This window comes from Salvelinus alpinus, chromosome 5 (genome assembly GCF_045679555.1).
Source record: "Salvelinus alpinus chromosome 5, SLU_Salpinus.1, whole genome shotgun sequence".
In the NCBI taxonomy this organism is placed as follows: Eukaryota; Metazoa; Chordata; class Actinopteri; order Salmoniformes; family Salmonidae; genus Salvelinus; species Salvelinus alpinus.
Genome location: NC_092090.1, coordinates 53,178,195 through 53,203,552, shown reverse-complemented (window position 1 = coordinate 53,203,552; position 25,358 = coordinate 53,178,195). Strand labels below are relative to the sequence as shown.

Sequence of the window (25,358 nt, the reverse complement as noted above, 5' to 3'; positions counted from 1 at the left end):
TTACTAGCAAATCCCACGACCAGTTATCAAAACTCCCTCAACTAGGGGAGAGGGGACCTGCAACTTTATGATCAAACTTTATCAATGTGCTAACTACTGTAATTATTTTATATTTCGGTCAACCTACTTTTAACTGGTTTCATCCAAATATCATCCAATTCGATTAAAATAAATATGATTTTCCAAAGCTATCTTATAGCTGTACCATTCAAGGTTATATTGAAAGCACAATCACAATCATTTGAGGAAATTGCAGTTTATTTTTTATTTCACAATTCATTTTCATTACACAAATAACATTTTGATCTTAGGATCAATAATGTCACGGCTGTTTTCCATACTAAAAAGTGAAGTGCCACTCATGCACACCAGTTCTCCATGAACAGTAGGCTACAAGCTATAAAATGTTATGTTCTTCACCGTGTGAGTCATAGAAATTACGATCTTGCGTTCGGGCCTTTCCGGCAGTCTTCGTGGTTTTTATATGCGGGAACAAAAGTTGTATAATTGTAAACTAACAAAGATTTTGTTCTAGTTAGAACTCAGTTATATTAGTTAATATACAGCACCAACTACATCAATATATGACAAGGCCCATTATGTGCTACCTGGCCTTTAAAGTGCAGCATTTTGCCACATGGGGTTTTGTGTTAAACCCACTTTTAGATTCTGATCGGTCACTGACTGGACTGGCTATTTTCTATTTAGGCCCAAGAGTCCCTCTTGGAGCAGGTCCAGACTGAATCAATGACATGAAACAATATTGAAACGGTCAGTGTGGATTCCAGGCTACAAAACCCTAGCCTCGGACCCTTTTCAAATATTGTCAATTTGTTGCTTATAATCTTCATCCAGTACCAGTAGATGGCACTAGTGGACATTGTGATGATGAGGTCTGGACCATTTGAGAGATGGTACCAGATGCCATTAAACTCAAGGAAGTTATGAAATGTGCGGATTTGTCTGTTAAAGATGAATAAGATTAGGTGAGGGGCTCAAATAAAAACAAAGTGTAGACCACCGGAGCATGTATGGAATTAAATATACATTTACAAAAGCCTAACTTGCATTTAGCCTTTAACATTTAAAACAAAGAATGGCAGAAAAGTAGATTATTGAGTCAAAAGTTTTGAGTGAAAGAAAGGCTTAAGTCATCCACATCTTCTCTCGGCATTACGCCTCTTGCCTGAGTGTCTTGTACTCCTCCTGTTCTCTCTCAGTCTGGGGATACAAACTCCTTGGTTTTTGGGGCTTTCAGCCTGGGCACGACAGGTTAGCCCGACTGCACAGTTGCAGCGGTCAAGGTCAAGATTTCTCCGCTGTTTAGAGCGTCCTCCTCGCAGGAGGCAGATCTCTCCCTCCTTTGGGATGCGTTGACATTTCTTCTCTTTTAAATAGCGGACGCAGCACAGTCCTGCCTCACAGTCTCCAGAGCGCACGCATGTGGCCATCACTGCAACTGGAAAGGGAACAGGACAGTTAATACCACACTCAGATATGCAGAGCTGCAAGAGTTGGAGGCAGCACAAACAGTTTGGGACCAGGCTATCTTTTTCCAAGCTTTCTTACCTTTCCTTTTGTTGTCGTCATCATCATGAGCAAGTATTTCTTTACTCTGGTTCTTTTTCTGAGATCCATTGCAGGTAATTCTCTGTGTAGATATAGGAACTACATTACCACTTACACATGACAGTCAGCAGCACAATTAAAGTATGTAATGTTAGCATTTCAGTTTAAAAGGGCAATCTGTGATTGGTACATTTTGGACTTTTGAATTCATGATATAGTCATTTATTCTTGAAGTCAGTGGAGGCTGCTGAGGGGAGGACGGCTCATAATAATAGCTGGAACGGCGCTAATGGAATGGCATCAAACACATAGAAACCATGTGTTTGATACCATTCCACTAGTTCCACTCCAGCCATTACCACAAACCCGTCTTCCCCAATTAAGGTGCCACCAACCTCCTGTGCTTGAAGAATATAACATAATGCGTCCTGAATTTAATTCAAATGTCATACCCCATCAGAACCCAACATGTAAGCTTGTTTTATTTATTCTATTGTTTGTAAACAATGTAATTGTTAACAAACACTGTGAAGCCTCAACATGGTTAAAACTATAAATTTGGCGCAGCGGTCTAAGGCACTGCATAGCAGTCACTACAGATCCAGGTTCAATCCCGGGCTGTGTTGCAACCGGCCGCCACCGGGAGACCCATGAGGCGGTGCACAATTGACCCAGCGTCGTCCGAGATAGGGGAGGGTTTGGCCGGATGGGATGTCCTTGTCCCATCGCGCTCTAGCGACTCCTTGTGGTGGCCGGGCGCATAAACGCTGACTTCGGTTGCCAGCTGTATGGTGTTACCTCTGACACATTGGTGGGCTGGCTTCGATGTTAAGTGGGCAGTGTGTCAAGAAGCATTGCGGCTTGGCGGGGTCGTGTTTTGGAGGACGCATAGCTCTTGACCTTCGCCTCTCCCGAGTCCATACGGGAGTTGCAGTGATGGGAGAGACTGTAACTACCAATTGGATACCACGAAATTGGGGAGCAAAAGAGGCCTGACCTAAAATTTGAAATGTAGAGAGATTCAGATGATATTTTGTAACTACTCTCAAATGTAACTACTCTCAAATTCATAGACAAAGCTATATGCAAGTACTGACATCCTTGAGATAAATTCTCTCTCTCTATATATTTATATATTTAGAGAGAATTTTCATCTCATGGATGTCAGTACTTGCATATAGCTTAGTCTATGAATTTGAGAGTAGTTACATTTCTCTTTCAACTGCAGATTGACGCTTTCTGTTATTAATTAAGAGGTCATTTGGCACATAAGGTCACACCATAAACAGTGAGCTCCAAAAGTATTGGGACAGTAGCTAGGTTTCCATCCAATTGGTGACAGATTTTCATGTGAATATTCTAAAATCTGCATAAAAACAATATGCTAATTTTCCCTACAGAGATGTTCTCCCATCAAATTGACTTGTTCCTGCTAAAAGGCTGTGCGTGATGACGTAGGGCGCATATAAAGACCTTTTGCGGTTAAAATCCCATGTACCGAATTAAAAATACAAGTTAAAGGAGTTTCCATTGCATCTTCAACTGTACTGATGGTTTCCTCATAAAAAAATGATGTCATATAGCGAGTGTGCCAACTCTGGTATTGGCACGTGCGCTCTAGCCAACAGCGCGCAGATACACGTATTGACTACATGATGAGATTATTATGGACAAAAGAGCTGATTCTTTTTATTTGTCGAATGGCAGCCAAGCATCAATGATCATCATGGGGCGGCAGGTAGCCTAGTGGTTAGAGCGTTGTGCCAGTAACCGAAAGGTTACCTGATTGTATCCCTGAGCTGACAAGGTCAAATCTGTTGTTTTGCCCCTGAACAAGGCAGTTAACCCACTGTTATTAGGCCGTCATTGTAAATAAGAATTTGTTCTTAACTGACTTGCCCAATTAAATATAGCTTATATAAAAAATATATAAAATAAAAAATGTTACCAGAATAACACCCTTGTTATTTATTGGAATAGAGCATCAAGCTCATCACCTTGCACTTTCACCACCCTGTGAATTTCATCATAACTTTTCATCTGTAGCCTAATAAACTGCACGCTTTCCCGACGAGTCGTAGTGGGAGGACCACATGTCATCATGTGACTCCAAGTTTACTTCGATATGATGGTTATTATATCAATATTTGCACATAAAATCATTTCCACAAACATTTCCGGCATAATTTATTTCACTGACACAAAAAGGACTCATTGTCTAGCGTAAATGTTATTTTTCCATCAGGCATGTCATCAAATGTTATATCCGACATGTTCTTTACTCGCATAAAAAGCTTGGAAGGAAAACTAGCTAATGAAATGTTTTGTTGTTGTTGTGGCTCTGTGCTCCAGCCCTTTTGAAATGATACAATAGTTATGATGTTAAAGTGCAGACTGTCAGCTTTCATTTGAGGGTATTTTCATCCATATCTGGTGAACCATTTAGAAATTACAAATAGTTTTTGTACATGTTCATTTTAGGGTACCAAAAGTATAGGGACAAATTCACCTTTGTGTATTGCAGTATTCAAAAGATAGTATGTGGTCCCATATTACTAGCTTGCAACTATTACATCAAGCTTGTGAGTTATCCTTTTTTGGGGTGGTATGATATTTATGCCTCTATAACTTGCTCACTTATCATTACTCACGATTCATTCAGGACTACCAGTAATCATGGTAGTATCCACATTTATGTAGAAGTGTTTAGAAACATATTCTATTATTTAAGAATTAATTTGACTACGCAGTGATAACAGTCTCAGATCCCTTCTTTCTTATCTCTCTCTCACACACACACTACAGCACTCACCGTTGACGGATTGCATTCTTGATCAGGACAAGATGGCCTGGTGTGATGGCGAGTAGAAGATGTATCTGCCCTGCGACGTGTGTTCACATTATTCTGTACACCCATCGTTCCATTGTGCGGGTCCACCTGTATTACGAAGAAAAGCATTGGCCTAATTCAATCTGAAAAAAAGACACTTGAATCACTTGAATCCACACAGCTGCAAAACGTAGCCTAAGCATCACTGGTCACTCCACTGCAGGTGCTCTCACCTGTTCCAATAGATCCATCGCTTCTTTAGAGGATCGGATTTGGTTGGAGTCGAGGCTGCGCACAAAACAATGAGAACACATAAAACAATGAGAACACATGAAAAGCAACGCGATCGTAGGTGTCCACATTGTTGACCAAACAAAATGACACATAATATCCAGCCGTTGTAAATAGCAAAATCTCTAATACAGAAGGCGAACCCACTTTTCTCTGAGCAGAGCAGGTATATCCTGGTACTTATAACCCTACACCGGCCCACCCGCACATTGTAAAGCTTCTACTTCTTTCATTGCACACCAAAACCCACACCAATCCCTCCTCCCAACACACAGAGGCTCTTTGAAACGTATTTTTAATAAATAAGAAATATTCTTTGAACAAACCGCATCAGTCGACATGGATGAGAGCTACATCCTGACCGACCGGAACATATGGTAAGCTGCTCTCTTTAGAACTAGACTAGTTTAGGCTATAGGGGGAAATGTCGTAAAATGAAGAATTGTCAACCGTTTGATGGTCTGAGATCCCTATCTATCACTCCTGTAATAATAATAATTAGGATATTAACTGTCTAAAATAATGTAATAGGCTATAATAAATGTGTTACCTCGACCTTATTTTGATATTTTCCTATTCTCTAAGTAGGCTACTTGACTCCGAAATTAATTTTAAAAATAAGGGTGTCAAACACCTTCGTCCTGTGCACCTTTTCCTTGCCCAATTGCTTCATCTTTTTTGTTAGATACAGATCAAACACGTCAAAGTGAGGGCAGGTATTTACGAGATCAGAGGACTGATATGAGGGGTTGATTCTGTCCATTTTTATAAATGCCTACCTAGCAGTCAATACATGATATATTAGTCTACTTTTCATGATGTTAAATTCATATATTGAATAATCTATATCATCGGGCGATATATTGAATCATATATGACACTGTGACTGCACCCATTGGGAATCTCCTCCACGCACAAATTGTCTTATTTCAAAGGCTCGAGCTAGAGGGATGCATTTGGGAGCTGCTGGTCCCGAGTACGACAGAGATCATTGCGGCGCGGTAGGCATTTTTCATGCTGCGGTTGGGAGCGGGCGAGACAGATAACTTTGTTTTGTCTCGCAGATTACTTGGAAACGGCCAACTTTTTTGTTTGCGTTAGTTTAGGCCTACCTTTGTCTTATTTTTCACAAACTATCAGAATTCGCTGCTTCAAGTGATGTAGCTTACCTCTCCTCACCTAGTTGGGCGTCTGAGATCAGGTGCGACTAGTATATGTGTGGTCTCAATAAATAGAGTAGGCTGTCTATGCATTGGCGTAGAATCACGTGGCAGTTATCTTTCCAAGGAAATTAAATATGATTAGACTATAGTTAACTACAGTCAGTGTCTGTAAATAAATATTGATAATGGAAAGAAGTGGAGGGAGGTGCAACCATTGAGTGATGGTGCAATCAAAAAATGACATAATCATTGAAAAGGAAAAGGCGCAACGAGCATAGGCAACCATGGTGAGCGAGCATTGCGCCTATTCTATTTCAATAAATATTGATTCACCCCTTAATTTCTCTCTGTCTGCAAATAGTCCTCCTAAAAGTTATCCTTTATTATATATTCAAAACATAGCTCAATAGAAATTGAAAGTGTCCGCTGTCATCATTCTTGCTGCTTCAAGTTTAGTTGCCATAAGTGCAAGATCAAATTTTCAAAAATTTGTTAGGAAACAGCCTTATTCTAAAATGGATTACATTATTTTTCACCCCTCATCAATCTACACACAATTGCCCATAATGACAAAGCAAAAAAAAGTTTTTCGTAACTTTAGCAGATTTATAAAAATAAAAAAATGAAATATCAGATTTATATTAGTATTCAGACCCTTTACTTGGTACTTTGTTAAAGCACCTTTGACATTGATTACAGTCTCGAGTCTTCTTGGGTATGATGATACAAGCTTGGCACACCTGTATTTGGAGAGTTTCTCCCATTCTTCTCTACAGATCCTCTCAAGCTCTGTAAGGTTGGATGGGGAGCGTCGCTGCACAGCTATTTTCAGGTCTCTCCAGAGATGTTCAATCGGGTTCAAGTCCGGGCTCTGGCTGGGCCTCTCAAGGACATTCATAGACTTGTCCCAAAGCCACTCCTGCGTTGTCTTGGCTATGTCCTTAGGGTCATTGTCCTGTTGGAACGTGAACCTTCGCCCAAGTCTGATGTCCTGAGCACTCTGGAGAAGGTTTTTATCAATGGATCTCTCTGTACTTTTCTCTGTTCATCTTTTCCTCGATCCTGACTAGTCTCTCAGTCCCTGCTGCTGAAAAACATTCCCACAGCACAATGCTGCCGCCACGATGCTTCACCGTAGGCATGGTGCCAGGTTTCCTCCAGACGTGATGCTTGGCCTTCAGGCCAAAGAGATCAATCTTGGTTTCATCAGACCAGAGAATCTTGAGAGATCTTAAAGTGCCTTTTGGCAAACGGCAATCGGGCTGTCATGTGCCTTTTACTGAGGAGTGGCTTCCGTCTGGCCACTCTACCATAAACGCCTGATTGGTGGAGTGCTGCAGAGATGATTGTCTTTCTGGAAGGTTCTCGCATCTCCACAGAGGAACTCTGGACCAAGGCCCTTCTCCCCTGATTGCTCTGTTTTGCCGGGCAGCCAGTTCTAGGAAGAGTCGTAGTGGTTCAAAACGTCTTCCATTTAAGAATGATGGAGGCCACTGTGTTCTTGGGGACCTTTAATGCTGCAGAAATGTTTTGGTACCCATCCCCAGGTCTGTGCTTTGACACAATCCTGGGACTGAACACCTCCCTCTGCAACTGGATCTGGACTTCTTGATGGGATGTCCCCAGATGGTGAGGGTAGGCAACAACCCCTCTGCCACGCTGACCCTCAACACGGGGGCTCCTAAGGTGTTTGTGCTTAGATCCCTCCTGTACTTCCTGTTCACCCACAATTGCGTAGCCACGCACGACTCCAACACCATCATCAAATTTGCTGACGACTCAACGGTGGTAGGCCTGATCACAGATGGTGATGAGACAGCCTACAGGGAGGAGTTCAGAGACTTGGCAGTGTGGTGCCAGGACAACAGCCAAGGAGCTGATTGTGGACTGCAGGAAAAAGAGAGAAGAGCACATCCCCATCCACATCGACGGAGCTGTAATTGAGCGGGTTTAGAGCTTGAAGTTCCTTGGTGTCCACATCACTAAGGACTTAACATGGTCCACACACACCCTCACAGTCATGAAGAAGGCACAACAGCGCCTCTTTGACCTCAGGAGGCTGAAAAGATTTGGCATGGGTCATTGGATACTCAAAATGTTCTACAGCTGAACCATCGAGAACATATTGACTGGCTGCATCACCGCTTGGTATGGCAAATACAACACCATCGACCTTAAAGCGCTACAGAGGTTGGTGCGGACAGCCCAGTACATCACTGGGGCCAACCTCCCTGCCATCCAGGACCTCTATATCAGGCGGTGTTGGAGGAAGGCCTGCATTTATTTTTATTTTTGCCGAGTGGTGCAGCGGTCTAGGGCACTGCATCGCAGTGCTGAGGTGCCACTACAGCCTAGGGTTCAACCCCAGGCTGTGTTACAGCCGGTCGTGCTTTATGTAAATGTTTACCTCAAATACCTAGTACTCTGCACAGTGATATGGTACTGGTAGTCCATGTATATAGCTTAATTATTGTGCATTTTATTCCTCTTTTGTTAAATGTAATCGTGGGGAGGACTGTGGATCTGTCTTACATCAAATCAAATTTTATTAGTCACATTTGCCAAATACAACAGGTGTAGACCTTAGTGAAATTCTTACTTACAAGTCCCTAACCAACAATGCAGTTTAAATAATATGAATAAGAATAAGAAATAAAAGGAACAAGTAATTAAAGAGCAGCAGTAAAATAACAGTAGCGAGATTCTATACCAGGGGTACCTGTAAAGAGTCAATGTGCGGGGGCACCGGTTAGTTGAGGTAATTGAGGTAATATGTACGTGTAGGTAGAGTTATTAAAGTGACTATGCATAGCTAATAACAGAGAGTAGCAGTGGTGTAAAGAGGGGGAGGGGGGGGGGGGGGGCAATGCAAATAGTCTGGGTAGCCATTTGATGAGATGTTCAGGAGAATTATGGTTTGGGGGTAGAAGCTGTTGAGAAGCCTCTTGCACCTAGACTTGGCCCTCCTGTACCACTTGCCGTGCGGTACCAGAGAGGACAGTCTATGACTAGGGTGGCTGGGGTCTTTAACAATTGTTAGGGCCTTCCTTTGACATCGCTTGGTAGAGAGGTCCTAGATGGCAGGAAGCTTGGCCCCAGTGATGCACTGGGCCGTGCGCACTACCCTCTGTAGTGCCTCGCGGTCGGAAGCCAAGCAGTTGCCATACCAGGTAGTGGTGCAACCAGTCAGGATGCTCTCGATGGTGCAGCTGTAGAACCTTTTGAGGATCTGAGGACCCATGCCAAATCTTTTCAGTCTCCTGAGGGGGAATAGGTTTTGTCGTACCCTCTTCACAACTGTCTTAGTGTGCTAGGACCATGATAGTTTCTTGGTGATGTGGACACCAAGGAACTTGAAGCTCTCAACTTGCTCCACTACAGCCCCGTCGATGAGAATAGGACGTGCTCGGTCCTCCTTTTCCTGTAGTCCACAATCATCTCCTTAGTCTTGATCACGTTGAGGGAGAGGTTGCTGTCCTTGCACCACATGGCCAGGTCTCTGACCTCCTCCCTATAGGCTATCTCGCCATTGTCGGTGATCAGGCCTACCACTGTTGTGTCATCGACAAACTTAATGATGGTGTTGGAGTCGTGCCTGGCCGTGCAGTCATGAGTACAGGACGGGACTGAGTACACACCTCTGAGGGGCCCCTGTGTTGAGGATCAGCATGGCGGATGTGTTGTTACCTACCCTCACCACCTGGGGGCGGCCCGTCAGGAAGTCCAGGATCCAAATGCAAAGGGAGGTGTTTAGTCCCAGGGTCCTTAGCTTATTGATGAGCTTTGAGGGCACTATGGTGTTGAACGCTGAGCTGTAGTCAACGAACAGCATTCTCACATAGGTGTTTGTTTTGTCCAGGTGGGAAAGGGCAGTGTTGAGTGCAATAGAGATTGCATCATCTGTGGATCTGTTAGGGCGGTATGCAAATTGGAGTGGGTCTAGGGTTTCTGGGATAATGGTGTTGATGTGAGCCATGACCAGCCTTTCAAAGCACTTCATGGCTACAGACGTGAGTGCTACGGGTCGGTAGTCATTTAGGCAGGTTACCTTAGTGTTCTTGGGCACAGGGACTATGGTGGTCTGCTTAAAGCATGTTGGTATTACAGACTCAGACAGGGAGAGGTTGAAAATGTCAGTGAAGACACTTGCCAGTTGGTCAGCGCATGCTCGCAGTGCACGTCCTGGTAATCCGTCTGGCCCTGCGGCCTTGTGAATGTTGACCTGTTTAAAGTTCTTACTCACATCGGCTGCGGAGAGAGTGATCACACAGTCGTCCGGAACAGCTGGTGCTCTCATGCATTTTTCAGTGAAACATGCCTCGAAGCGGGTATAGAAGTAGTTTAGCTCGTCTGGTAGGCTTGTGTCACTGGGCAACTCTCGGCTGTGCTTCCTTTTGTAGTCTTTAATGGTTTGCAAGCCCTGCCACATCTGACAAGCGTAGGAGCCGGTGTAGTACGATTCGATCGTAGTCCTTTGCTTGTTTGATGGTTCGTCGGAGGGCATAGCGGGATTTCTTATAAAGTTCCGGGTTAGAGTCCCGCTGCTCTAGCCTTAAGCTAATTTCGGATGTTGTCTGTAATCCATGGCTTCTGGTTGGGGTATGTACATACGGTCACTATGGGGATGACGTCATCGATGCACTTATTGATGAAGCCAATGACTGATGTGGTGTACTCTTCAATGCCATCGGAAGAATCCCGGAACATATTCCAGTCTGTGCTAGCAAAACAGTCCTGTAGCTTAGCATCTGCTTCATCTGACCACTTTTTTAATGACCATTTCACTGGTACTTCCTGCTTTAATTTTTACTTGTAAGCAGGAATCAGGAGGATAGAATTGTGGTCAGATTTACCAAATGGAGGGCGAGGGAGAGCTTTGTACGCGTCTCTGTGTGTGGAGTAAAGGTGGTCCAGAGTTTTTTCCATCTGGTTGCACATTTAAGGTGCTGATAGAAATTTGGTAAAACGGATTTAAGTTTCCCTGAATTAAAGTCCCCGGCCATTAGGAGCGCCTCCTCTGGATGAGCGTTTTCCTGTTTGCTTATGGCGGAATACAGCTCATTGAGTGCGGTCTTAGTGCCAGCATCAGTCTGTGGTGGTATGTAGACAGCTACGAAAAATACAGATAAAAACACTCTAGGTAAATAATGTAGTCTACAAATGATCATGAGATACTCTATCTCAGGCGAGCAAAACCTCGAGACTTCCTCATATATTGTGCACCAGCTGTTGTTTACAAATATACATAGTCCGACCCCCCCTTGTCTTACCAGACGATGATGTTGTTTTATCCTGCTGATACAGCGTATAACCAGCCAGCTGTGTGTTGATAATGTCGTCGTTCAGCCACGACTCCGTGAAGCATAAGATGTTACAGTTTTGAATGTCCCGTTGGTAGTTTAATCTTCCTCGTAGGTCATCGATTTTATTTTCCAATGATTGCATGTTAGCTAGTAGAACGGAAGGCAGTGGGTGTTTATTCGATTGCCTACGAATTCTCAGAAGGCATCCCGACCTCTGTACCCTTTTTCTGCGTCTTCTCTTCACGCAAATTATGGAGATTTGGGCCTGTTCCCGGGAAAGCAGTATGTCCTTCACGTCGGGGTCGTCGGACTCGTTAATGGGAAAAAAAGCTTCTGCCAGTTCGTGGTGAGTAATCGCTGTTCTGATGTCCAGAAGTTATTTTCGGTCATAAGAGATGGTAGCAGCAACATTATGTACAGAATAAGTAAAAAAATATGTTACAAATAATGCAAAAAACAAACAAAAACACATTTGGTTAGGAGCACGTAAAACATCAGACATCTTCTCCGGCGCATTCTCCGTCCGTTAGTACGTTTGTCACATGCGATATCTTAGACAGCACTAGCCTGATTTTGACTCAACTTGGGTGAATGATGTGTCTTGTCATAGAGATCCAGCATTAAAAAATGACACGGATTGGCCAGATGGGGCGCTATAACAAGCGATTGAAAATTCGGACTTTTAAATGTCATGCCCCTCACCCCATTTTACCTAAAGTCATGAAATGTGGTACATTGGTCCCTCTCCTCACAAGGAAGACATTTGCTTCAGAGATCCATAAGGTCCGACATGATGGATTTTTTGCCATTTAGAATTTTGTGAAAAACACTTAAAATGCTACTCCTCTGGCACTGAATGACCGATCTGCACAAACCTTGATATGTGGCTTATATGGACAAAGGTCTCTCAACGCAATATTTTCCAGACTACTACCTAAAACAACATGATCATTAAGCAATAATCATTCACCGGGGCATGGTCATGGTCAAAATCTGGTACAGATGTTGCAAACACTGTCAAGACTCAACATATGCAAGAACATTCACATCGACCACACGGTGGCGCTATAACGGGCACATGTTTTGTTACTTTCAGTATAGTCCAGTTTGAATTGTTGTCACTAATTGGTCCAAAGGGGAGGGTGCTGCATCATTCGTGGGGGACAATGTTTACTGTTTTTGCTTACAGTTGCCTTGTTCTTTTTAACTCTGCATTGTTGGGAAAAGCTCGTAAGCAAGCATTTCACGGCAAAGTCTACACACGCTGTATTCGGCGCATCAGACAAATTAAATGTGATTTTAATTAAATTTTTCTGTCTCTTCTCTCTCTTTACATGATGTGTACACATGCGCACACAGGGAGAGTGAACTTGCGTTGGTCCAGGCAGCTCACCTAGGGCTGTTTGATTCAGGTCTGCCTTTTTTAAAACCTACCCTCGAGCTAGTAGGCAATGGCACCTGCTCAGTTCCAGGTGAATTTCAGTTATCAAAACACAGTACTCCCTACCCCACTAAAAACCACACACCACTAATTCATTCCAAGCTGACAGAAATATAGTAACAGTACATGACTATCATTTATGCAAAGAAAATAATTCAAGCTATAGAGGAGTTATCCCTCTTAGATTCACATGGTACTTTTAAGCCATGTTCACATTGGCAGTTTGAATTGACTCAAATCAAAAAAAATTGCAAATCCGATTGCAAATCCAATACAGCCCATGCACATGGAATCAGATGTTTCAATTCACATTTCAAACCACCTTCAAAGGTGCTTTGAAGTCAGATATAAATCTGATTCCTGGCCAGGTGATTTGTGTCTTAATGGTAAAATCTGATTTATTTGCCCTCAAGTGGTTTATTAACTTTTATTTGGCATATATTGTTGCTTGCTAGCTACTCTGTTGAGAGTTTGACAAGACCATATGGTAGCTAATTATCTTGTTAATTGCTTACAAACAAATTTGTGAATGTTCTAGGAAGCTTAACAGCTACCTAGCTGGCTAGTTGACTGCCTTGGCTGGCCAAAAATGACTCATTTTGACAGTTGGATCATCTTATACTTTGACGCTTTAAAAGTGTTCTTTGAGCATTCAAAGCAACTGGGAAACGTCCATGGCAGAAATTGTTGTCATCTTAGCTTGCTACATAACTTCTGAGTGATGGGAAGCACGAGCACCTCCACCAATTTGCCAACACCACTGTGAACACACCTGTCGTTACTATGACTAGCATAGCCATGTCAGCAAATGACAAATCCTATTTGGTCACTTGTAACTTGCTATTTGGACAGTAAGTATTTCAAAACGGATTTGAAAAACAAAACTGATTTGAGCATTAAGGCCTGCATTGTGAACAATTCTTTAGATGGGCGAGTGGTGTGGATTTCAGGAATTCTCAAAATCCTTCATTTTCTAATTGGACCAATTTTACACTTTGATAATATGATATTTGCATATCAACCAGTGAACAAACAGTGGCTCCAGGTTTTCCAGCAGCAGGTTTGGAGGTGTGCTGCCTTTTGTTTACAGTTTACAAGACTCTCTTCCTGGTACGCTAGCATCACAGGAACCTGTTGACAGAGCCAATTGGACAAAGGTGCAATGCAAACAGGCCAGGGGAAAAGACCAGGTTGTTCCACAGTTTGAAAAGGGTTAATGTGGCTGAGATGGCAGATAAAGCTTATTGTGAACAACACCAGCCTCAGGTTATACAGCCCCCCCCCCTCACACACCCACCCCTCTCAATAAAGAGCAGCAGATGTAGACAATTACTTCCCCCTGTGACGCAGAGTGAGCTCAGGTCAGGGAGTGTGTACAGTATGTGTGCGTGCGTGCATGTGTTTGTGAGGGGGCTGTGACTACCCTATGAAAAAAGGGCAGCCACAAGAGGACTTAAATAGAGCAACAGGAGGATGAGATGACCACTTGTATCCGATGTGGATCTGCAGGATGTATCTGAAGGTAAGAGGTCTTGACTCAGGTCGAATTGGACTTAAGGGATCCTCAACACTTTACTATAGACCTAACTGAAATTGATGAAGGATGAGGCTAATCAATTTTAGAAATGTTAATTATAGTTTGTTCTGTAATCATTAAAGGTGCAAATAATGCATGGAATATGACTCAGCATGAATTGTAATGTTATCCATTGGTTTGTTCCCACCAGTTACGCATGGTAACCATGGGCTATATGATGTGTCAATATAGTAATGTAAGATGTCTGAAGATAAGAGTAAGATTTAGATTTCTCTGCAAACCTAATTTGCAGAAATTATTAACTTAATCCGTAATCACCTCTGTTACTGAAAGTCATTGTGATTTTCATAGAAGATTGGTACTGTGTGTACTGTGTGTACTATTTGTTCTTGACTAGCACGTGGTAAAACGAGACATGATGGAGCTGTGCGATCAGACATTTGTTTAACAGATGGACCAGTCCTTATTTACAGTATGTGAGCACCACGGCAGGCAAGCAGGCTGCACTTTACCTTGATCAGAACAGAACACAGCAGGCAGGGTTCGGAGAGGGCCCTGGAGGAAGTCTAATCCTATTGCTGAGAGAAAAAAAAACATCCTCGGAGCCAAATGTCTCTCCAGAAATACCATGCCTGACCATCCAGGCAGCAGCCACCAGTTCACTCCATTAGCTACCACATCCCAGCTTATTAAATTGAAATGGATGGTGCATGAGTGGTGGCTGCAGGGCAGGGATAGGTAACGTTGGAGGTAGTACACTCACAGAGCGATGAGACCCCTTCAGATCATTTACTATTAAGGTTTTATATTTTCAGATGAAAAGAGTATACCTGGGGTAGGTTATGTGTAGTTAGTTTAGGACTAACTCAAATGTAGTGGTGTAACGATAATGTACAGACACGGTTGTGGGGACATATTGTTGTGACTAAATTGGTAAACAAATGTTGATGTTGTCAAATATGTTTTAATAATCAGCATATCTGTTTCTCATCCGAAAAAGAGAATTGTTCTGTAGCTATTGGCCCAGGGAACGTGGAGAGCTATGCCACTATTCAACCCCTTGGCGTGGGTGCGGGAGTGGCTGCGACAGAGCAGAGGCTCCTCCAGATTGGTGCTGGTGGTCGTGTGTGTTGCCCTGCTACTGGATAACATGCTGCTTACTGTTGTCGGTGAGTCCAGACAACCCACACACACACACACACACACATACGCACAAACACACACTTTCAAAAGTGCATGTGGTGTGTACCTTAGATCGGGCAGTGACATCTGATTTGAAAAAGGGACATCACACATTTTAATATTTAGCTGCAGGGCCAACAGTGCAGCTAGCGTGACCATGGCAATTGCCTTTACCTGGCCTGAACTCTAGACCCCACAGAGAATAACTTGGGTTGACAGAGAGCAGTGCGACCACATTCCCCCTCATGGAGTAGATCCACTGTGCCTCCCCGGTACTGAGACAAAAGAGTTGACCTCTCTTCCTTCCGCCTGCCTTTTAAAGTCCACAGTCTCCCCCAAACCCAAATGTGTCATCTCTCCTCTCTCGCAGTGCCCATCATCCCAACCTTTTTATATGCCCTTGACCACCCGACACAAGACCCCTTCATCCAGCCAAGCACACAGAGGCCATCTGAGGAGGGCTTCACATTGGCCTCGGTCCACTCCTTCTACGACAACACTTCCTACAGCCTCAGAGGCTCTGAGAGCAACCTGTCTGAGGCCCTCCTCTTCAACATCTCCAGGAACTCCAGCCAGGTGAAAGGCAGCACATGCCAGGAGGACAGTGCCTTCTTGGACAAGGAGAATGTTCGTGTGGGACTCCTCTTTGCTTCCAAGGCTCTGGTGCAGCTTCTGATCAACCCCTTCGTAGGTCCCCTGACCAACAGGTACATGTTCCGGCTTCACAGCAAGTGTTTTGTGTGTGTGACAAAATCAGCTAGCTAGGACAGTGTTCAAGTTCTCATTTATTGAAAATGAAGAAATACAATACACACTGGTTCTAATCATATCCTTCTCTTTTTTCCCAAGGGTTGGATATCACATACCAATGTTTGCTGGCTTCATCATCATGTTTGTTTCAACAATAAGTATGCGTGTCTGACACTGACACACACTTCTAACTTGTTACACACAGTTGATAATGAGATATAATTGAGGTAGTGATCTCTAATATACATACCATGACTGTTTCACAACTCCAATGTGTCATCTTTAGATTTGATTGTATCTTACCACAGTGCAGTCATAGTAACGGTGGTTGTGTCTGGTGGTTGTCAGTGTTTGCCTTTTCAGGTACATACGCCTTGTTGTTTTTTGCTCGCTCTCTTCAGGGAATTGGTTCCTCTTTCTCCTCTGTGGCAGGTACTGTTTGTGGGTGTTGTGTGTTTCACAATAATATCCTAGCTCCACAGTGTTGCAATAGAAATTTAACTACTTTGTCCTAGCATCTTAATGTCTAAGTGAAAAGCACGTCTTCTCCTGTAGGGCTGGGAATGTTGGCCAGTGTGTACACAAATGATGAGGAGAGAGGCGTAGCCATGGGGATCGCTCTGGGTGGACTGGCCATGGGTGTCCTCAGTGAGTTACTCCCCTTACTCCCCCTTTCTAAGATCCTAGTGTTCCAGTGTGGCTCAGTTGGTAGAGCAAAACACTTGTAATGCCCAAGTTTTGGGTTCAATTCCCACTGTGGCCACCCATACGAAAATGTACTGTATGCACACATTACTACTGTAAGTTGCTTTGGATAAAATCATCTGCTAAATAGCAAATGGTTATGATGAAATGTGTATTATGCTACAACATGAACAACTTGAAATCATCAAGTGGAATATATGTAAAATCAGCTACTTTTTCTTGAAAATGTCTTTGACAGTTGGAGCGCCATTTGGCAGTGTGATGTATGAATTTGTGGGGAAGACTGCTCCTTTCTTAATCTTGGCTTTTCTTGCAGTATTTGATGGAGGTAATCAAATTAAAATATTTCTTATAATATTACATCAAGAACTGATTTAATCTCAGTGCTATGACTGCATTGACTGTTTCAATACCGTTTATCTGTTACACTTTACATTACAGTGACCTCATTACATTGTAATTATTCCTGTAATTACAGTGTAACAAGTATCGTAGTCACTCAGTACAGTGTAATAATGAGTAATTACAATTGTCGTTGCACTTGTACAGTACGGTCTGTACTTACAATGTACTTAAGGTTACTTAGGCTTAGGGTCGGTGCTAAGGTTAGGGTTACGCTTAGTTCAGTGTAATATGAGGAATTACTGTTGTGTTGCTACACTGTAATTACAGGAGTAGTTACACAGTACTAAGGGCACTGTAACATAAAGTGTTACCAGATTATCTCTTGTGGCTACCAATCAGAATGAACAGTTTAGACAGGAAAGCTGCTTGTATTGTTCGGAGAGTACAAGATATATTCTAGGAATGTTCCTTAATGCCAACTGACTGACTCTCTAACTACACAGCGTTACAGCTTTGTATACTTCAGCCATCAAAGATTTCACCAGGAGTGAGTATACTTTTACCATCTCTTTCAAGATAAAAAAAATGTAATAAACTCTCAAAATGAACATAACTGACTTGATCAAATCCCAATCACTGAAAATAGTGGGGCTTCATCTCAATTCAACTTTCCTTGATTCCCCAAATGCTATATCCCACCTCCACAAACCATTAGAGAAGAAAGCCTGAGGCGAGGGACTTTGGACCTTCTGTTCCAATACTGTAGAGTAGGAGGCGAGGAGCTAGGATGTGAGGAACCTCGGGAAAGACAAATTGAGCCAGAGTGTGTACGAATCAATTTAGTTCAAGATGCACCGAACAGAAGCCATCATTGCATTAAGTTACACATTGTCTTATTTTATAATGTTGACGTTTCACAACTCCCTCACATTAGAAAAAAACTGATATTTTTTCTGTCTTTCTGTCTCCTCCGGCTTAACATTTCACATGAACTTACAGAGTGTGGAGGGCACTCCTTTGCTGACCCTACTGAAGGACCCCTACATTCTCATAAGCGCAGGTGGGACTGGGCCTTGACTGTCAGAATAACAAACCAGAGAAGAAGGCTAAACACAGAGGAAGTGTCCCTAATGTCACCCTATTCCCTATCAGTGCAATACTTTTGACCAGGCCCTATGGGCGAAGTAGTGCACTAAATAGGGATTACATTGCCATTTGGGATGCAGACATAGTCGTAAAAACAGAAGTGAGCTGACCTTGGTGCTTTGGTTTCAGGCTCTCTGTGCTTCGCCAACATGGGAGTTGCCATTCTGGAGCCCACACTTCCCATCTGGATGATGCAGACCATGTGCTCTCCCAAATGGCAGCTTGGTACGTTCCTGCGTTATCTTTTTCTTTACAATTAATATTTTAGATTGCAATAGTCCTTCCTGTGTCTGACAGTGTTTTGCGTTTGATTTATAGGTATGGCTTTCCTACCAGCAAGCATTTCTTACCTTATTGGCACCAATTTATTTGGTTTGTTGGCTAACAAAATGGGAAGGTAGGTTTTCGTTGATCTTCTCCCGTTAGCGTCTATTTGTTCCTACATACAGTACCAGTCAAAAGTTGACACACCTACTGTCAGGTTTTGGCCAGGACTGTTCTGGTTTTTTGTCACTAGATGTCCCCATTGCACCTTTTTTGTACCTTTTGTTTTTCCCTTGCTCTATTATTGTTTGCACCTGTATGTCGTTCCCTTGTTAGTATTTAATCCCTGTGTGTTCCTTAGTTCCTTGCTCAGTGTTTGTATGTTAGCACCCAGCCCCAGCCCAAGCCTTGTTGTGAACATATATTTTTCTCTTGTTGGATTTTCCAGAGGTTCTCTGGTTTTGTTCTTTTGTATTTTGGATTAGTCTTTTAGGTTTGTTTTTTCCCTTGCTGTTTTTACCACTTTGTGGATTTTCTTTGTATTTTGGAAGTTATCTATTTTTTATTAAACCACCATCTCTAGTACTGCTGTTTCTGCCTCATCTTCTGGGTTCTGCCGATTTAGTGACTGTTTCTCGCACCGGGTCATGACACCTACTCATTCAAGGGTTTTTCTTAATTTTAATTTTTTTTCTACGTTTTAGAATAGTAGTGAAGACATCAAAACTATGAAATAACACATATGGAATCATGTAGTAACTAAAAAAGTGTTAAACAAAGCAAAATATATTTTAGATTTTAGATTCATCAAAGTTGCCACCTTATGACATGTTGACAGATTTGCACACTCTTGGCATTCCCTCAACCAGCTTCACCTGTAATGAAGTCTTGAAGTCTTGAAGGAGTTCCCACATATGCTGAGCACTTGTTGGTTGCTTTTCCTTCAATCTGCGGTCCAACTTTTCCAAAACCATCTCAAGAGGTTGGGTGATTGTGGAGGCCAGGTTATCTGCTGCAGCACTCCGTCACTCTTCTTTTTGGTAAAATAGCACTTACACAGCCTGGAGGTGTGTTGGGTCATTGTCCTGTTGAACAACAAATGATAGTCCCACTAAGCGCAAACCAGATGGGATGGCGTATCACTGTAGAATGCTGTGGTAGCCATGCTGGTTAAGTGTGCCTTGAATTCTAAATTAATCACAGACAGTGTCACCAGCGAAGCACCCCCACACCATCAGACCTCCTCCTCCATGCTTCCCAGTGGGAACCACACACGCAGAGATCATCCGTTCACCTACTCAGCATCTCACAAAGACACGGCGGTTGGAACCAAAAATCTTACATTTGGACTCATCAGACCAAAGGAAAGATTTCCACAGGTCTAATGTCCATTGCTTGTTTTTCTTGGCCCAAGCAAGTCTCTTCTTATTTTTGGTGTCCTTTAGTAGTGGTTTCTTTGCAGCAATTTGACCATGAAGGCCTGATTCACGCAGTCTCTTCTGAACAGTTGATGTTGAGATGTGTCTGTTACTTGAACTCTGTGAAGCATTTATTTGGGCTGCAATTTCTGAGGCTGGTAACTCTAATGAACTTATCCTCTGCAGCAGAGGTAACTCTGGATTTTCCTTTCCTGTGGCGGTCCTCATGAGAGCTAGTTTCATCATACCGATTTATGTTTTTTGCGACTGCACTTGAAGAAACTTTCAAAGTTCTTGACATTTTCCGGATTGACTGACCTTCATGTAATGAAGGACTGTCATTTTTCTTAGCTTATTTGAGCTGTTCTTGCCTTAATATGGACTTTTTTAACAACTGATTGGCTCAAACGCATTATGAAGGAAAGAAATTCCACAAATAAACTTTTAACAAGGCACGCCTGTTAATTGAAATGCAATCCAGGTGACTACCTCATGAAGCTTGTTGAGAGAATGCCAAGAGTGTGCAAAACTGTCATCAAGGCAAAGGGTGGATACTTGGAAGAATATCAAAGATAAAATATATTAAGATTTGTTTAACAATTTTTCAGTTACTACATGATCCCATATGTGTTATTTCACAGTTTTGATGTATTCACTACTATTCTACAATGTAGAAAATAGTCAAAATAAAGAAAAACCCTTGAATGGGTAGGTGTGTCCAAACTTTTGACTGGTACTGTATCAATGATAAATATATAAAAGCATTTCTCCATCTCTTTATTGCTAGTCACTCAGTAAAGGAGATCTCATGTAAGCCTATGGGGGTTGTGTGAATCGGTGTGTTAGTGTGTGTGTGTGTGTGTGTGTGTGTGTGTGTGTGTGTGTGTGTGTGTGTGTGTGTGTGTGTGTGTGTGTGTGTGTGTGTGTGTGTGTGCGTGTGCGTGTGCGTGTGTGTGCAGCGGCGGACTGCCCAAAATGGGGCCTGTGTGTGTGTGTGGGCGCTTGCGCGTTTGTGATGAAGTTGATGATTCGCAGTCAGGAGAAGGTATTTTTCTCTCCTCAGGTGGCTGTGCTCCATGATTGGAATGTTTATTGTTGGCATCAGTCTCCTTTGCGTGAGTATTATTTCCTATGCACTTTTTTGGCTCTGCAAGATCACAAGGTAGTTCAATGAATAACCATCATATTTCTTGTCCTATAGGTTCCTTTTGCAAAGAACATCTATGGTCTTATTGGTCCAAATGCAGGCCTGGGGTTTGCTATTGGTGGGTGCCAATGTGTTATATAGAAACACATATGAATGATGGTCTGAATCACCATTACAACTATGAACTGTCTGCTGTGTGTATTAGGAATGGTGGACTCCTCTATGATGGCCATAATGGGATACCTGGTGGATATTCGCCATGCCTCGGTCTACGGCAGTGTTTACGCCATAGCTGATGTCGCATTGTGTATGGGTTTTGCCATTGGTGAGTGATCATTCCTTTGTTGTCTGCTTCTACACAAATACAGCAAATACAGTAAATCACTTAAATTGTATGACCCAGCCAGGTGGTCTCAGCGATTCAAATTTTCCTAGCTTGTCTGACCCAGCAGCATCCTCTGTCTCCCGTGTTGTTGTGATCCAGGTCCTTCGATAGGGGGCTCCTTGGTCAGGGCCATTGGATTTCCTTACCTCATGGTATTCATTGGCATCATCAACATCTTCTACGCTCCACTGTGCTTCTTCCTGCGTAATCCTGCCATCAGGGAGGAGAAGATGGTGAGTGGTATTTCCTATTTGCTATCCCCTGGCTCCAGTCATAATCCAGACCCACCAGAATGTCTGGACCAACGTGTTCTAACACATCCTAGGAGGTGAGGTTTGCAATCCAATGTGTTTGTATCAGTGCCAGCTAACAGAGAATCAGCCCTCACATATAGTGGGAAGGTGTATTAGCCAAAGGTATAATTGTAGAAAAGATAGTGCCTCTTATTGATGTGGGTCTTTACCGAATAATTATGATCATGGTTTTAAAGATGATGGTCATGCACTTCAAAGATACAGTCATAACAGAAAATAAGGAATAAATTATTAGAAATTAATAAAAATAATTATATTATGAAATCGAATTAATTATTTAATAATACCAATAGGAGTATAAGAGTAAAATATGAAAATAAAGATTATTTCCTACTCTTGTAAAATAATTGTATGCCCTGAAATCAGGTAATTTCTTACGGCTCATGACAATCTTTTACAAATGTCTTATGTGTCTTGTAGGCCATCATAGACCAGGAATGCCCTCTGCACAGGAAGAGCTACAACACACAGAAGGAGTGTCGAGAGTTCCCTTTGAGTGACGAGAGCGAGGAGGAAACGGAGGAGTAACATGCTCCTTGTCAACCCAACACACACATTTTTTTTACAGTGAAAGAGCAGAGGCATTGTTCATAATGCCTTTGAATTGACATGATGTCTAGAAAATACATTTTGTTAGCACTTATCTGTATTCAAAGTTTCCTAATGACCTCTGTACTTAGTTTATTACTGGAAATAACAAACAATGGCACCTGTGTTTTTAATATGGCATGTATAGTGACAGTAGTGTTTGCATTTTATTGTGTGTGTGTGTGTGTGTGTATGTGTGTGTGTGTGTGTGTGTGTGTGTGTGTGTGTGTGTGTGTGTGTGTGTGTGTGTGTGTGTGTGTGTGTGTGTGTGTGTGTGTGTGTGTGTGTGTGTGTGTGTGTGTGTGTGTGTGTGTGTGTGTGTGTGTGTGTGTGTGTGTGTGTGTGTGTGCATGAACTTGGTTACTTTCAGTTACTCTCTGTCAGATTTCTGTGAATAATTTAGCTTAATGTACTAAGAGGTAAAAGGAACACTTGTGCAGGCTCAACAAACATTAAAACCTACTATAAGCTTGAAAATGATGTCTTTACATACATTTGGCATTTGATTGTAGCTACGTTTATGTTCATTTGTTGAGCCTACCGTATGAATCAGTAGCTTTCAATGTTTGAAATATGAACGTCAAGATATGTTCAATGTGTATCCGGATAACTAATTGGTCTAGATCCAGAACAATGCTTATTCCTAGGCCAACTCCTAATTGCTGAATATAACCTATCCACGATCATGAAATCGGAATATTTAATTCACATCGCTCGACTAGAGAACAATGCTTGTTCAGAGCTCATAAAAGCTCAGAGCTTTCAGTTCAAATGCTGTAACATGTAATATCCTCTCTTCTAGTGTGTCTCGCTGTATCAACCAATCGGCTGCTGTCTGGTATAGTGCAAGAGCTATCTCGCCTCACCTTTAATTTCCTCTTTGGCTGTAGCAAGTCTCTGTCCCAAATGGCACCCTATTCACTATGTAGTGCACTACTTTGACCAGGACCCATAGGGCTCTTGTCTAAAGTAGTGCACTATATAGGGGATAGCCTAGGGTCCCATTTGGGACACATCCTCTGTGTTGGGTCGGTTTACTTCTAACCAAGGAGTGGAAATTATGAACACAAAGAGGCAAAGATGAGATAAAGAGAGCAAGATTGGCATCATTGTGGCTCAAATGCCTCAAATCTTCTTGGCCCACATAAATAACATATTGCCACTACAAGCTCATGTGATGCGAAGCAAATTGTCAAAGCCAAAGTATATATTTGATTGCACGTTATAAATGCCAAATGAAGTCTTATTAAATGTATCTGGAAAACAAAATAAAAAGGTAACTACAATGAATCAAGTGGAACACTCCAGCTTTATACTGTAGTTTGAATAAAGGAAAGTTTCACCAGAAGACTCAAATGAGAGGCTATTTCAAAATGGTGGAAGTTTTATTTGAGACACCACATTTTATTTTTATTTAACTAGGCAAGTCAGTTAAGAGCAAATTCTTATTTTCAATGACTGCCTATGAACAGTGTGTTAACTGCCTTGTTCAGGGGCAGAGCGACAGTTTTTTTTAACTTGTCAGCTCGGGGATTCAATCTTGCAACCTTTCGGTTACAAGTCCAACGCTCTAACCACTAGGCTACCTGCCTGTTTATCTAAACAGTATATTATTTTTCACATTATTTCCTCACTCAATCAATATATGCACGTTTTCATATTGTGTTTTCCCATCAATGATGGTCTTTTCCCCTCCTCTTAGGCTGTAAGCTTGGCCAACAGGCAACTCCTAGGCTGTTACTCTGAGATGACAGAATAGGAACCTGTTTGGCTTTCTAGATAAATGTGTGTGATAATTAAACAGAACTGTGTCATTCATAGACTGGTACAAGGATGGAGATATCACATGTGAAGTAACCTATCCTGGACATCGTCACTACCCAAATGAGTCAAATCTGTCATTGTCTTTACTTGTGGTCAAACCAATAGAACACAAATTTTAAAAAGGCATTGGGATATGAAGATTTCCATTAAATTTACTAGTAGATGCTATGAAAGTCATCATCAATTGCATTGACACATTTTGGAATTATAACCAAACTTAATCATACATTGCCAGACGACATTACTTCTCTTAGATTATTTTACAAAGGGATTTTACTGTTTGAGTGTAGAATTAAACATAGCTTTGCCTTAAAGGGACTATCTGTAATTTCAACAGCCTGACCCTGAAATTTTGGTTGGTAAGCTCAAAAAATATATATATTTGTCACAAGCGCCGAATACAACAGGTGTAAACCTTACCGTGAAATGCTTACTTACAAGCCCTTAGCCAACAATGAGGTTTTAAGAAAAATGAGAGTTAATAAAATATTGACAAAATAAACTAAAGTAAAAAAATTTAAGAGCAACAATAAAATAACAATAACGAGGCTATATACACGGGTCACCGGTACCGAGTCAATGTGCAGGGGTGCAGGTTAGTTGAGGTAATATGTACATGTAGGTAGGGGTAAAGTGATTATGCATAGATAATAAAAAGGGGGGGTTGGGGGTCTCCCGAGTGGCACAGCGGTCTAAGGCACTGCTTCACATTTGCAAGCTGTGCCACTACAGATCCTGGTTAGAGTCCAGGCTCTGCCGCAGCCGGCTGCGACCGGGAGACCCATGGGGTGGCGCACAATTGGCCCAGCGTCGTTCGGGTTAGGAGAGGGTTTGGCCGGCAGGAAAGTCCTTGTCCCATCGCGCTCTAGCGACTCCTGTGGTGGGCTGGGCGCATGCACGCTGACACGGTCGCCAGGTGTACGGTGTTTCCTCTGACACATTAGTGTGGCTGGCTTCCGGGTTAAGCGGGCATTGTGTCAAGAAGCAGTGTGGCTTGGTTGGGTCGTTTTTAGGCTTTTAGAATGTTTACAAATGTATTAAAAACAAAAAACAGAAATGCTTTATTTACATAAGTATTCAGACCTTTTGCTATGAGACTTGAAATTGAGCTCAGGTGCATCCTGTTTCCATTGACTATCCTTGAGATGTTTCTAAA

General features: G+C 42.4%; 2 protein-coding genes across 3 annotated transcripts; one reads left to right on the top strand and one right to left on the bottom strand.

The window, feature by feature from the left end:
- Nucleotides 1–251: 251 nt before the first annotated feature.
- LOC139576317 (uncharacterized) lies at nt 252–5,024 on the bottom strand. 2 transcript variants are annotated; one of them, XM_071402266.1, is made up of 4 exons: nt 4,633–5,024; nt 4,382–4,507; nt 1,570–1,651; nt 252–1,459 (listed from the first exon to the last, which is right to left on the bottom strand). In XM_071402266.1, the coding sequence occupies exons 1-4, from the start codon at nt 4,783–4,785 to the stop codon at nt 1,152–1,154; spliced, it is 669 nt and encodes a 222-aa protein (XP_071258367.1). In that variant the 5' UTR covers nt 4,786–5,024; the 3' UTR covers nt 252–1,151. The 2 variants fall into 2 exon arrangements, with proteins under 2 accessions (XP_071258367.1, XP_071258368.1); XM_071402267.1 differs by lacking the exon at nt 4,633–5,024 and having other exon boundaries at nt 4,382–4,617.
- Nucleotides 5,025–13,280: 8,256 nt separating this feature from the next.
- LOC139576313 (chromaffin granule amine transporter) lies at nt 13,281–23,653 on the top strand. Its single transcript, XM_071402262.1, has 15 exons — nt 13,281–15,303; nt 15,687–16,023; nt 16,166–16,224; nt 16,415–16,498; nt 16,622–16,714; nt 17,010–17,099; nt 17,620–17,663; nt 18,116–18,176; nt 18,392–18,487; nt 18,581–18,659; nt 21,008–21,059; nt 21,146–21,209; nt 21,297–21,416; nt 21,576–21,709; nt 22,211–23,653. Exons 1-15 carry the CDS (start codon nt 15,177–15,179, stop codon nt 22,316–22,318), a joined length of 1,548 nt encoding a protein of 515 aa, XP_071258363.1. The 5' UTR covers nt 13,281–15,176; the 3' UTR covers nt 22,319–23,653.
- The last annotated feature ends 1,705 nt before the right edge of the window (nt 23,654–25,358 follow it).

Coding starts and splice junctions, on each gene's coding strand:
- LOC139576317 (XM_071402266.1), bottom strand. CDS start 4,785: ATGTGTCATTTTGTTTGGTCAACAATGTGGACACCTACGATCGCGTTG. Junction 4,508..4,632: donor CGATGGATCTATTGGAACAG/GTGAGAGCACCT, acceptor TTCGTAATACAG/GTGGACCCGCACAATGGAAC. Junction 1,652..4,381: donor AAGAATGCAATCCGTCAACG/GTGAGTGCTGTA, acceptor ATATCTACACAG/AGAATTACCTGCAATGGATC.
- LOC139576313 (XM_071402262.1), top strand. CDS start 15,177: ATGCCACTATTCAACCCCTTGGCGTGGGTGCGGGAGTGGCTGCGACAG. Junction 18,177..18,391: donor CTACATTCTCATAAGCGCAG/GTGGGACTGGGC, acceptor CTTTGGTTTCAG/GCTCTCTGTGCTTCGCCAAC. Junction 21,710..22,210: donor CCATCAGGGAGGAGAAGATG/GTGAGTGGTATT, acceptor TGTGTCTTGTAG/GCCATCATAGACCAGGAATG.